General features: G+C 41.2%; 1 protein-coding gene across 5 annotated transcripts in view; it reads right to left on the bottom strand.

Moving 5' to 3' along the window:
* The window catches only part of SLC25A26 (solute carrier family 25 member 26), an 88,922-nt gene extending 76,480 nt beyond the window's left edge, over positions 1 to 12,442 (bottom strand). For 3 of the 5 annotated variants that reach the window (XM_005432560.4, XM_055706882.1, XM_027806537.2), the window contains exons 1-3: positions 12,254 to 12,442; positions 10,311 to 10,467; positions 8,570 to 8,679 (exon numbers count right to left, since the gene is read on the bottom strand). In XM_005432560.4, coding sequence (XP_005432617.1) covers positions 8,570 to 8,679; positions 10,311 to 10,467; positions 12,254 to 12,286 — 300 coding nt within the window. In that variant the 5' untranslated portion in view covers positions 12,287 to 12,442. Of the gene's footprint in view, positions 1 to 8,569; positions 8,680 to 9,629; positions 9,733 to 10,310; positions 10,468 to 12,253 lie in introns of those variants that run through there. The other 2 variants (XM_014280744.3, XM_027806546.2) reach the window with 2 other exon arrangements.
* Between the last annotated feature and the right edge of the window lie 1,055 nt (positions 12,443 to 13,497).

Genomic DNA, 13,497 nt, shown 5'->3' with positions numbered 1-13,497 from the left:
CTACGTAATTGTCTGCATGATCCAATCTATCCCAGCAACTCTTTCACCACTGAGAGTCTGTTAAACTTATTTTAAAAGGCTTAAGAAACTAACCACATCCACCAGCCAAACCGTTCTTTCAGCAGAAGTAGCATGGTGTATCCCATCCGACATAAAACTGTTTTCAAGGAGCCAAGTGGGGTCAGGCTGTGTTACAGGAGGACAAATGTTAATGAGATTCCAGGCAAGAGAACACAGGCAATATTTTCTGAAAACACATTAAGTCTCCTGTTGAAAGATGACTAGTATTTTAAAATTTGCTCAGTCTCTTGAGGTTACATTGGCCTGCAACACGGAAATTTCAACTACATTGTATTTTATCAAGCATTTTCCTTTAATTGATCCCTTACTCTTTCCTACAGCCTTTTCACTCAAAGAATTACGGGCTTGTCCACATATAGAGGTATTCAGCAATAGCTATTCCTGACAAACCTTGTACAGAACTTTACTTTGGAATAAACTTCCTTAAATTACCTCAGACATTTCCAAAGCTAACTCTGGCAGAGTATGTTGCAAACCAGGAAATCCATCAGGAAATACTTTTAAATTATTTATTTCTCACTTATACCCTTTAACCCAAACTAACTTTCCTCTATAGACACTTTGAGCTACAAATATTTCTAAATCTGCTGAATATCAGCAGACTGAAAGAAAAGAGATGACAACCATCAAGCTCCTACTCTTTACTGCGAAGTAGTATATCCTCTAAGTCCTGAACCAAGTAGGAATCTAGGAAGGGCAGCTGATGAAAATGAGGCAGTACATGCAGTTAACATGGAGCATGCAAGAAAAGTTCAGTGTGGGTGGCTGGTTAGGTGTTTTGACAGTTCTTAATTTGATGTTCCAGCCTTTAATTGTATGATGAATTTGTTGGCAGCATTTCTGGATTCATGCCTCCATTCATCTTTATTTACAACCATTTTCAGCTGCAGCTCTAATTTGAGTTTTCATCCAGTCTAACTATGCTCCTTCTCCACTAGCTCTTAATGGCAGCAGTCTCACCTTCACAGCCATCTTCCAACCACAGCTCAGCTATGCTTCTACATAAGCATTTGGTGAAAATCCTACAGCACTTGTATTGCAGACCTGACCTCATCTTGATTAATTTATGAATATTTCAAAATCCACCATGATTAATTCAATAGACCACCTGCATTGCTGCACTCCCCACCACTGTGCATCTTGCCAGGGTCAACACGTTCCCCTTCTCATTGTCCTTATGCACCTAGATATACACACACACAAAAGACACAGTCACATCTAAAATGACAGGCACTGATCAATGAAAACATCAAAAAATGCTTAAGTACTGTGGAAGAGGTCACATCAGACTGACTGCTGTCACACTTTGGATACTACTTTGAAGACTATGGTCTGCCAGTCGATACTACATTGATTGAGAGGAGACAGGATGAAGAAGAAAATGCAGCTTTTCATTTTTAAACAATTTTGTCCATTTATCAGTTCAGCTCTTAGAAAATGGATAGTTAAAAATTCAAAGCCAACAGCCTAAAGTCTAGACACAGTAAGTACTAAGTCACTTCTTCGTTGCAGCAGACAATTGGATTTAGAAGCAATTCTCCCTAGCGTCCGACTTGCCTGTTGAAATGAAAAGCTACATCTTCCAACATGCAAGTTTTGGAGTTTCAAATAGCTAGAATCTTAACTCCATGTCTGATGTGAGTGGCTGTTTCATCTCTGTTAGGCTGGGCTCCCGCAAGCTGATCTTCTAGGGCTTACAATGCTGTCAAGCCTGACCAATTATTCTGCTGGAAATTCTTTCATAGTATTACTCTCTGGATTTGTCTGACTCATGCTTCTGCCTTTTCCTCAGAATGACATTAATAGCAACTTTCTTCTTGCAACTGACCTAGCCAGTTCCTCAACAGAATTCATACCAATACACTTCTTCTATTAAACAGAAACCAATTAACTCTTTTAAAAGATACTGCCAGGGCATTGGGAAGAAGGGGCTAATTCATGGACAGAGATAGACACCATGATGTTGTCCATTATGACTAAAAGGCCTTTTTTGCCAAAAAAACACAACCCACCCAAGCCTAACAAAGAAGGAAAGTGCATGTTCTATGTTATTTGAATTAAAAGCACACTTAAAATGTCATTCTACAGGACGGTGATTTGTAAACCATAAACTTGCTTGCATTTGGGCTTGCTTCTTCTAAGAAACAAGTTAGGTCTAGTAGAGAAAGCTAGCTGAATTCCCCAGAAAGATAATTCCTGCATTAAGAAGCTTTCCTGTTTGACACATCCCAACAGCAGATAAAAAATTCCCAAGTTATTAATACCGAGGGTCAGATGCTAATCACAGATGAACCACACACTTTGCTCTTATCACAAAAGTATCTTATGTGGCAACCCACTGGAATACACAAGTGAGCTTGGAATTTCACCTTGAAATACCTGTCCTCACCTTGCCCTGTAGAGCCACATGATCCTCTCTCCCCATTGAAATGAAAAAATTTTGGATGTTTTAATCCAAACTGATTCAAGATCCCCCCTTTCTCAAATTTTGGAAAAATTTAAGTGTGAGGCTGTGTCAAAATCCTTCTTGCTGAGAACAGCCAAGCCTATCATCTTTGAAGGGAGTAGTCCCTACCTAACCATTCTCTCTGTCTCAGAATACAGCTGAAGTTTCCATCTTTTCCTATGAGGTTCATGCTCCACCAAAGCCTAGTACGTAGCCTGAGTTTTAGCATTCCTGCAGCCAGACCAGAAACACTTTTCTAGACCCACGAGCTTTTCCAGCATTTATACAACTCAAAGGACCACACTGCAGAGACAGTGAAGCAGAATGAAAACGAGCCAGATGAGGAACCTAAAGTATCATGGCTACATCAGCTTAAAAATTTAACAGGACAAACAAATGCAGGCACAGTGTCAATAATATGACTAGGCAGCTTTCAGGATCTGCGTTACTCTGGTGCTACAGCATACTCTGTAAACACACCACTTCATTGCAAATAACCTGGGATCTGGCAGTCTTGGGGATGCACTGCACAGCATCAACACATCTCCAGTGCTGTAATCCTAAAGTGTTCTGGAAAGTTACACAAGAACAAAAGCAGTCAGTAACCTCAGCTAGTAATCGACTTCCAGAGCACCGTCATTACTGCTAGCTGCCAAAAGAACAGGACATCTACCTCCTATCCTGGTCCTCAGTCCTCCCGTACACTTAGACAAGTGAGCTGAAAGTCACTACAGAGTATGAAAAAAAAAAAAGAAGAAAAAAAAAAAAGAAAAAGACAACATCACCAAAAATAGCAATTAAAAATAAAACAAAAGGTCAGAAAGATAAAGAGGGAACCTGATATTTAGAAGCCCAAAACTTTCACCAAATATCTTGCAAAGTTCAGATCGTAACCATAACAATATCTAAACACTAGATGGAAAAAGCTTCTCTCGAATGTGATCCAAACTACTTTACTCTCACCTCCATGGAAAAGCCAGCAGGACATAAAATTAACTGTGCTGGAGCCAACCATGTTGGCATTCATGAAGGAAACCTCATGGGTCAAACTGGGACAGTCTTAAACTTGTCCCATAAAACCATGTTTGCAAAAGGCTGGTGGGGGAAGCCCAGAGGAGAACTTCTCTTTATCAAGGTTTCTTGTAATTAATAGTATACACTGTCATATTAAACTGACATTAAAAATTCTGTACAACTCAATCTGGAGCTGTACAATTAACTCTGGATCTGCAAGACGCACCTGGTTACTATTTAAAATGGGCACTAGGAGGTTAAACATAATGCTCCTTCTTAGAGTTACTTATACTGCCTTAGAATATTAAAAGTAAAATTTTAGAACATCTGGTTTTCCTTTCCACTCCCTATGATATCATGTTTCATGTTTTCCAAGCACATTTGGCAGCTCACTGTAAAGATACAGGCAGACTAAATATACAGGACAATGCAGAGTCAAGATGAAAAGTTCCAAAGCCCTGGATGCCGTGTGTTTCCTATCTCCAAGTTTCAGTTACACAAGTGGTGTAATAAGGGTTTTCCCCCCATTGGTAATTCATGTATTCTTCAACCTTCTTTTTCCTTGAAGAGACGAGATGATATACCATATATCTGCCCTCTAGAGTTTTGGCTGTGTCTTTGTAAGTAATTTTGCATGTATTATGGGATATTCCAAGTCCCTATACAGCAAGATTCAGTTATAAGAAAAAATTATGTTTAACAGGATCAGACTTTGTATGTACTTTTCTTTATCTCACTTCAGGAGATGAGGTTAGCCTTCTATATTCCTTCTGCCTGAAAGAAAAAGAACACCAAAGCAAACCACACACACTACAGCCATTGCCTTTTCACGGCTTGGTTTTGTGCCTCCTAGCCTGAAACTGAGGATTTGGACCAAACCAGTTCCAGGACACTGTGTTTCCCATGAATTTATACAGGCTGAAAATAATACAGAAGAGTGGCTGTTATAAAAACTAAAAGCTCCCATTTGATCAATTTCTCCCATATATTTAAACAAATCTTGATGCAATCTTTGCATTTTTTCCTTTTTACTTATTTTATTATTTTTACTGGGTCACATTCAAAACTTAGATTAGTCAGCATTAACACACCTTCAAACTTAGCACATACTCACATTTTATTGATGCACAAAAAGGTAGCTGACTCATTTATGCTCACCAGTAAAGGAGCACCAAACTTAAAAAATCCAACATCAGTTTCTTGCTCTAAATCTTAATTTCTCCAGTTTGTAAAAAGACAGTTTGGAAAAGCAGAGATGAGTTGGGAATCCTAACATGATAAGAGTCTTTGGTTTATTATTTCACATTTAAAAGCAATTTATATCATCGTAATTATTAAAGTGCACAAAGGAGGAAAAGTACGTATTAGGGAAAAAAAAATGGCAAAATAATAATCCCAGTGGTTATACCCTGATTAAAACTTAATGACAAATCAATACAACTATAATTATAACTTTCACCCTGACGCAATTTGGAATAGTTTATATATATCTATTGATTGGTTAAGACTTTATATAAAACAAGTATGAAAAGATCTTGCTTTGTCCTATTTTTATTACAGGTTTGTTGTAGCAAATCTCTAAATCCCTACCTCAATTATTTTACAGCTTAGTTCTCCCATAACACAAGTGGAGAAAAGCTAGCAAAAAAGCACAAGCTTATATTAGTTGAAAAATGGCTGTTACAACATCACAGCTTCCACACCATAAAGTCAGATTGCCATTTCAATAGCTATTATTATATATTTCTCTTAGAATATGTAATAAATGGCCTTAGAGTAGCAAAAGCCAAGCACATGAGACAGCCCTGAGCAACTCATTTAACTATGCTGCATCTCTGTCAGCATGAAAAGGAAAGCAGTAAGTGCCTGAGTTGTGAGTGTCACAGGACTACAGACCACCTTGGAAAAAAAGGACAACAGGTACTGTAATCATGAAAGGAGTCATCTGTAGGCAACGGTTCTTTGTCTGCTGATGATTAAATTACCCAGTTACAGTTTTCTCACAGAACCCTCAGAGGCAGAGGACATATTCTATAGATAACACACTCATAAAAAAAAAGAGGGATTTTTTTAGAGGATGTTATCACAGAGCACCTCTTCATGAACACTATCACCATTCTACTTGATTCTAAAAGAGTACTTGAGAAGCTTAAAACACCTCTCGGATCTTCTGTTCCATAAGACATTAGGCAAACAAGGAATTCAAGGGCCATGCACTGCTATAGCGGTGAAGAACCTCTCACTGATTTCTAACAGCCTTTAGAGAATTTCCATAGAAATAAGTTCTGTGCATTGCCTTAAGTTAGAAGTCATAACCTGACAGCACAGGCTCAGATCAAGATCAAAAAGAATCCACCTGAGGCAGGAACACAAATGTATCCCACCCAGCCCTAAATCTATCACTTTCTATCTCCTCCTGCATATAACCACTACCAGAGTGGTTAGTAAGTGCTGTATTCACCTATCTTCATGTGCTTGGTATGTTAAATTCCCTGGCTAAGTCCCACTCAATCTAATCAGTATCATTTTAACAGAAGAATAAAAAATACTTTGGAATCAAAGCTGAACCCACAAAGAGCAGACAGAGCTGGCCTGCTTCCCATGGGAAGGAGCTAGGCTGTGCTGCTGTAATAGTGAGGCACCTGGTGCTAAGCTAAAATGGCATGGATCTCTCTGCACTCTGGTAGCTTGGCACCGACCTACAAGTAAGCTAAGCCACCACAGGGAGTATAAATACACAGCTACGTGTAATGGAGAGAAAGAAGCCAGTGTCACAAGGCACGAAAAAACTCAGTTAATAAAAGCAGAATGCGGAACCACAGACAAATACACTTTTCTGCCCCACATCATGGGCTAAGTTTAAGTTGCAAAAGAGCCAGAAAAGCTAGCTGCATACAGCCCACTTCCTTCCCCCAAGCTTGTGAGGACACAGCAATTCACCCCATTTCATGACTGCAGTGCCAGAAAACACCCAGTGTGACAAATGCAGAAGAAAGGAGGTGGACAGTGCTGGCAGGAACAGCAACGGGACTGTTGACAGCTGAACACCTAGCCCTGAACACTGCCAAGGCACTGTGCCAACTCTGCAGTTAAAAACAAGAGAAGTATCTGGGAAAAAAAGGATTTTGCTTAAACTGGAATGTATTTGATTCAGCTAACCCAAAGCAACCTTGCCCTTGTTATTTGCAAATAACTTCAGTAACAGTTTTTAAAAACACAACACTCAAGTTTTAGGATAAAGTGTCTTCAGTATTTACCTATAGTTAAGTTTGTGTCTGGATCAGATAGGAATGGTCATCATTTCATCACATCAAGAAGTGTTCTCTCTCAACACCTGCTACAGTCTATTAGCACAGGAAGTTCCTGTTATGGAGCACCATGTACTAGCTCTTCCCAGTGCTAAAACTTCAACTCATTGGATCTACAGGTTGTCCAGTCATCCTGGCATTGCATTTTGGCAATGAAGTGAATGTTATGATCTTAAACTGGAACATAATGTCACTTTCAAATACAGCCTTGATATTTCCTTAATACTGAAAAATTTTTCTTCCCTCCAAAAAAATAAATTAAAAAAGATTTCTAAAGAGTGGTGAATTTAACCTGAGAAAGAGCCTAGATATGCCAGATTGGAAAGTCATGAGGGCAAGAGGTATTTTGTTGCTTAAAGATGTTAATGCTATTTCATTTTTAACTTACAATATAAAACAAACAAACACCTACCCACGCACACAATCAATTTCTGCAAAGTACATGGTGTTAACAAGGCAAGGGCGACCTAGGCATCAAAACAAGCGAGGCTTCTCTTGTGAATTCCCTTAATGATCATATAAATCAGGGGTCCTCAAACTACGGCCTGTGGGCCGGATACGGCCCCCCAGGGTCCTCAATCTGGCCCCCTGGTATTTACAGAACCCCCCCGCCGGGGGTTGGGGAGGCGAACCAAGCAGCCGCAGATGATTTCCTGCCACTTCATCCATGTGCCAGCCCCCTGTTTAAAAAGTTTGAGGACCCCTGATGTAAAGTGTTCAATAGAATCTGATCCTGATTATTCTGGGTATTGTATAAACCTTGGCAAAACAAGCCATTACTCGCAGCTCCAGAACCTGCTATAAACAAACTAATGGATGTAATGGATATGAAACACAGAAACTTTTCCAAAAAGTGGGGGGCAAGAGTTTTCAAAGAGCTTGTATATAGAAAGTATTTTCATTATTCACATGTATCTTTATGCTGCAATATCCCAATGAAAAAACTAAATTAAGGACTATCAGTGAGATCATGTGAAAAGCTGTCACCAAAATATAAAGCTGTCCATCCCATGGGGAGGAGCTTCAACACATTACCCATGCCACTTTTCACTGAGACAGGTTTCATCAAGAAAGCATTACCTGTCATTTGGTACGTGAAGTTACACAGCTGCCAGTTGCCCTAACCTGTCATGTCACTTTGTACATCCACTTAGAGAGTCTGTTTAAAAATACAATAAAATATTTTGGTAAAAGGTATTGACTGAACGTGAAAGCATGGAGGGGAGATTTATTAATTAGTTAATACTGTTTCGTACGCATGAAGGTGCACGCATTTCAGATGATGGCACCTACCTACTTTACATCTAACATCAGTGTTTACAGCTATTTTTAAAATAAAAATCCATTCCATGACTACCTCACATGAAGTTGAAAGGCTTTAGAAGTCTTTCTTGAATGTTAACACTGATGCATGACGATTACAATGTGAAGGTGTGTTCATGTTTTGGAACAATCCATGTTTTCACTGTCTACTAACTTAGTAAGGTCAGCCAATAGGCCTACTAAGAATTGTACTACTAACTCATTTACTCACTTTGAAACAATCCTTACAAGTGCCAACACTTCAAAAAAAAAAAAAGTAGTATCTTTCTAAGAACTCTCACAAGTACAAAGATGGTCAACACTCAAAAAAGTAGGATGTGACACCTAACCTTAGTTTTCATAATTGAATGGTTTCCACTCCTCTCACAAACACACAATATATGAACTTTTTTCTTACCACTTCTCCAAGGGAGGCAGCCACCATGTGTGTTGCTGGAGTCAAGTAAGATGTAGAGTCATGGTGCAGCATGGATTTCACATTCTCATAGGTGATAAAAAATGCAGCAGCTGAAATTCAAGAATACATGCAGCTGTTTAACTGTTCCTCCTTCACAGAACTAGCACAAAAACATTGAGACATGGATTTTGTCACCTATTATTCTGCAACTGTAGTTGAAAACAGGGTATTTTTGCCCGAAAAGAGTACCACAGTACCAACACAATCTGTGAGATAATTCCTTCAGAAGTTCATGCTCCTGGCTCTCAATGGCTAACCTCCCATTAATATCAAAGGTGTCAAGACTTAAGGCCATATTTAGTAACGAGATAAGGAAAGATGTGTTAATTAGTCATTAATGTCCAGTTTTGAAAAAATGTTATCTTCCATATTCATAGATAGGAAGGGTAAAGAGGTTGTTTGGTTGAATGGTCTTTATTGGGGGGAGGGGGGGAGGCGGGACAGACACAAATCAGTTGATTAACTGAAAAGAAAAAAAGTAAAAATAACTCAAAAATAACCCAGAAATCATCAAGCTACTTGATACAAGTTTGCTAACCTGCAACATGCAAAGCTGTTTCAGTAGCAGTTATTAATAACTTCTTCCTAGTTATCATCCATTTAATATTTTGCACTTTAGCTCCATAAAAAAAATTCTTCCAGGCTTCTGAAGGACTCATAAAAGTCTTGTCCATGAACAAGAAATGTACAAAACTAAACCGAGCATAGCAACAGAAGCTGTGTTTATTCACTGCAAGAGTCAACTACAAAGGCACTTGCACCTTAAGGGTTATTCCTCCTAAAGATAATTTCAGTTCTCAGTCATACGTTGGAAAAGTAAAACCACAGTTCACATTTTGAAGATGTAAATCCTGAAAAAACTGACATGTCTGGCGGGGGAACAGATTTTAATTGTAAAGAAGGGCTATGTGAATTGCCTTCTGCTAATCAAAAGATGCTTATCACCTCAAAAGGAGATAACAGAGCAGACAAGATAAAGAACTGAATTTTTTTATATCACCTTATGAAGGACATCAAAGATCTGAAGGTGTCGGTGGATTTGTCAGCAAAATTCTCCTAACATTCACTACTGACAAGATAGCTTGCTGCTTTTTTACCCCTCCCTACGAAGACAAAATGGACAAAGAGATTAGGAATTTTAGGTGCCTCTTCTCTGCTGGACTACAAAAATTTACTTTTTTAAGGCTTTAGCTTTCAAAGTATTCCTAATGTTTTCTCATTTTAAGTGTTGTAGATGCTTCTAGGGAGAAAGAGATGGGCAGAGCATCCCCAGGGCAATTAGCTCAAAGACCTCCAGTGCTCAGTCACTCTGAATTTTGCTCCGTTCCCAAAGCCATGGAAGAATGGGTTGCAACAAAAATGTCCAGGGCAAGCAAGACTCAAGTCCTCTTTGGCAGTGGGAAATGCTTCAGGGTGCACCTATAAGTAAGGACAGGCTTATATCCGGGAACACTTCCAAGGAGTAAGGGTTACTTTTCAGATTAAACATGCAACAGCCTTCATTCTAGGCTCGCTCAAAGGTTTGTTCAATAACATACAATTCTACAAACTGCTTTTCACAGCTGGACATGGACTCACAGAATCCAAACAGTCACCTGCAGCAGAGGAAGCTACAGGCATGACTGTCCTATACTACTTGAGTTCCCAGTTAAAGACAAAGCACAATCCAAAGAAAATTTACCATTTGGAAAGGATCCTATAGCAGTGGAAGGGACACCAGCATAGATCCCACGAAAGCCACCAGCCTTCCTAAATCCTTGAGGACTCTGCAGTCTTGTTTTTACAGTGTCCAAGGGAAAAAGGATCAAGTCAACACAGACACCAGCAACTCCACCAGCCTTCAAGACAAAACCATGGAGTAAAGTGCATTAATATTCATAGGAGTGAAGCTGTGGTGCTTATGCGAGTAACTGAGGCATGCCTAAACCAAAGTACTACTGACCCTATCCTTTCTGAGGTCGAATTATAAACTAATAGTCTTACACAGACCTCAATAGCTTCAACAAAAGAGAGAAAGCAATAGATATTGCAACTTTGAAACCATTTTTAAGGTAGTGTCAAAACAATCTCAGTGTTTTCAATAGCATAAGCAAAGCAATGCAACACTTAGCCACTACAAATAAAAACAAGACAGTGAATGTCATTTATCAAGATGACACAGCACAAAATGACCCACACCTCTAGGAAGTTGTGTGATAAGATCAGGTAAACACAGAAGAAACTCTGCTTCCCCCTTAAGCATCTCTAGAAAGCACATGCACATTTCTCTAGCAAACTTCTCTATTTAAAGTGTTACCCTCCCCTTTCCTTTGTTGAACAAAGCCCAAACTAAAACGGCTTTATTTTCTTTTGCTGACAAAAGTCTACAGGAAAAAAAGTCATATTAAATAAAGATGGTTTTGAAGTCATAAAGAAAAGGGGAAGGTTTTTAGCCAAAGCAATTCTTAAAACCAAACTTAAAAAAAAAAGGGTTTGACTCAAGCTCAATCTTTTCCATTGTCTATGTTTCTAGATGACTTTGTTTTTCTAGATGACAGGAGGAGGAGACTAAAACAAATAGAAAAACTCATTTCACAAACAGAAAAATAATCAGTATTTAGTATTAATCCATTATGAGGCATTACTTAGATGCACTGTTAATCAGAATGGAAAACTTAGTTTGAAGTCTATTTCACAGAAAGCTGCGCACAAGAAACACACAAGAAATGCACAAGGAACAGCTGCAGATTTTTAACTCTGCCTGAAAACAAATCACATGTGTGTTACCATTTTTTTTTTCAGGGCCAACAGAGGATTCAGAGAGGTGTTCACTATCTGCTACTAAAGTTTTAATCAATAAGTTAATTACTCTTTTAATCTAGTTGGCTATTTTGCATGCATTGATTTTTTTTTTCACTCCTTTCATCAAAATCCTTATCTGCTCACAATAACATTGATCAGATTTAATCTAGCCATCTGTTAAAACATGAATCAAAGTTACTAATTGCTTCTTTAGTTTTCAAAGTTCTGTATCTTAAATGTCATTTAAATTCATGAAGCAGCTCACAGAGCACCTGCCAGAGGGTGACAATACCTGCGTGCTCAGGCCACCTGCAGAAAATAGCAGTGATTTTTAGATAAGACAACTAAAAGGCACCTTCTCCCCCACCTTTCAGTTACAATAGCATTATGAGAAGTCAAAGAGTTGAAAAACCTTTACCGGGAGTGGGACGTAGCAGTTAAAGCTTACTCCACCAAAACGATTAAACAAAATTAGGCCCGAAGGCAGCTGCACCCAACCGTGCCCCGGCGGCCCTGGGCCCGCAGCTCTCCTCACAGCCACGACTTCCCACACAGCGCCGGGAGCCAGCGCCGGATACCCCCAGGGCAGGCCCTAGCTACGGAGACCACGGGCTTTTACCCTCTTGTATGTGACGCTGTTTGAGAGCACACGTCGAAAAGAAGCTTTTAGGGTGGGAAATGCTGCGCAAAGCGTCGCCAGGCTGCCGCCAGGCCACGGCCCCTATATGCCCGCCCGGCGGCGGCTGGCGAAGCCATGAGGGGACGAACCAAGGCGCGCTCCCGCCGGCACCCCAGGCCGCCGCGTCGCCGTGGCAACGGGCAGGCCCGTGCCCGCTCACTCACCGCCAAGGCCGCCCAGGACTCCCGCGGCTCCATGCAGGAGTGGCGATACCGGGCGGCGACACGGCGCAGCACAGACAGACCGCCCCCACCGCAGGACGGGACTAGACGCCCCGCTGCAGCCGCGTCCCGGGCGCGAAGCAGGGCGCAGCCATGTTGCTGCCCCTGGCCCGCGGTCAGGCGGGAGCGGGTTGTCACTGCGCCTGTGCCGGCGCGCCGCGCATGCGCAGGGCGGGCAGCGACGCCGGTGCCCGGCAGCGTCACCCGTCCTGCTGAGGGAGCGGGACCCTCGGCCTCGCAGACAGGGGTTGCCTGTCTAAGGGCCAAAGCAGCCATCAGCTGTCAGTAAGCGCTGATTAGTTATTACATAGTAGTGATCTGTAGATCTGGTTTCGCTCCAGAAAAGGAGGGAAGTGGCGCTTCCTTCAGCCCGGGCTCCTGCGCTGCCACTGGGCCCAGGCGGCCCTGAGGCGTGGGTGGCCGCCATGCTTCCAGCTGCCAGCGACTGGGATCTGTTCTGAAAGCAGATCCACTGGAAAAAATACAACATTTTTAGGTGAGAACATTTGTGAAGTCAGTTGAGGTTTTTCCTCAATCGATATCTGCGGCGCAGACGCCCTGGTTTTGGTATGTCCTGCTGACACCATCCTGCACAGACTTTCCGTGGGCCATTCCTACAAAGAGCAGATTGGAGCAAGGCATAGCTCCGAGGAGATGTGCTGGCTCTCCCTGGAAGGGAAAATGCCATTTGTCACTCCCATCAGAAACGCTTTTGTGTTTTGCATTTGTGTCTTGCTGAGGCGTCTCCACAAAGGGCATTCAAATCAGCAGTGGTTTCCAAAGTTGCAGAGAGGGTTTTGGCACAGAGTCCTCTCATAATCCTAGCCCAGCAGGAAACTACACTTGAAATTATAGGATATGGAGAAGGGGTAAATGTTGGAAAGCACCATTGTGCACACAGAACCAGAAAATAAGCAGGCTTCAAGATGCCCTTGGCTACAAGCACATCACATGGGATGACTTCTGGGCCTAGCAGCCAAGGATGTGACGATGCCTCACATTCTCAGCATCAATAACCACCTACAAGCAGCTCAGCTGCTCTTCATCAAATTGCTCAGGGTTTTTGCAGGTGGGAAGCACCATGCTGTCCTGTCCTGTACCATCTGCCTGCAGCAGCATCGTGCTTGACATCAAAGAGTTGCCAGCTTCAGCAAATTTATTACAGCTCTCCTGCAGTGCTGTGGGTT

This window comes from Falco cherrug, chromosome 4, assembly GCF_023634085.1.
Source record: "Falco cherrug isolate bFalChe1 chromosome 4, bFalChe1.pri, whole genome shotgun sequence".
Lineage (NCBI taxonomy): Eukaryota > Metazoa > Chordata > Aves > Falconiformes > Falconidae > Falco > Falco cherrug.
The sequence above is the reverse complement of the archived record's forward strand: the minus strand, read 5'-3'. Positions and strand labels throughout refer to the sequence as shown.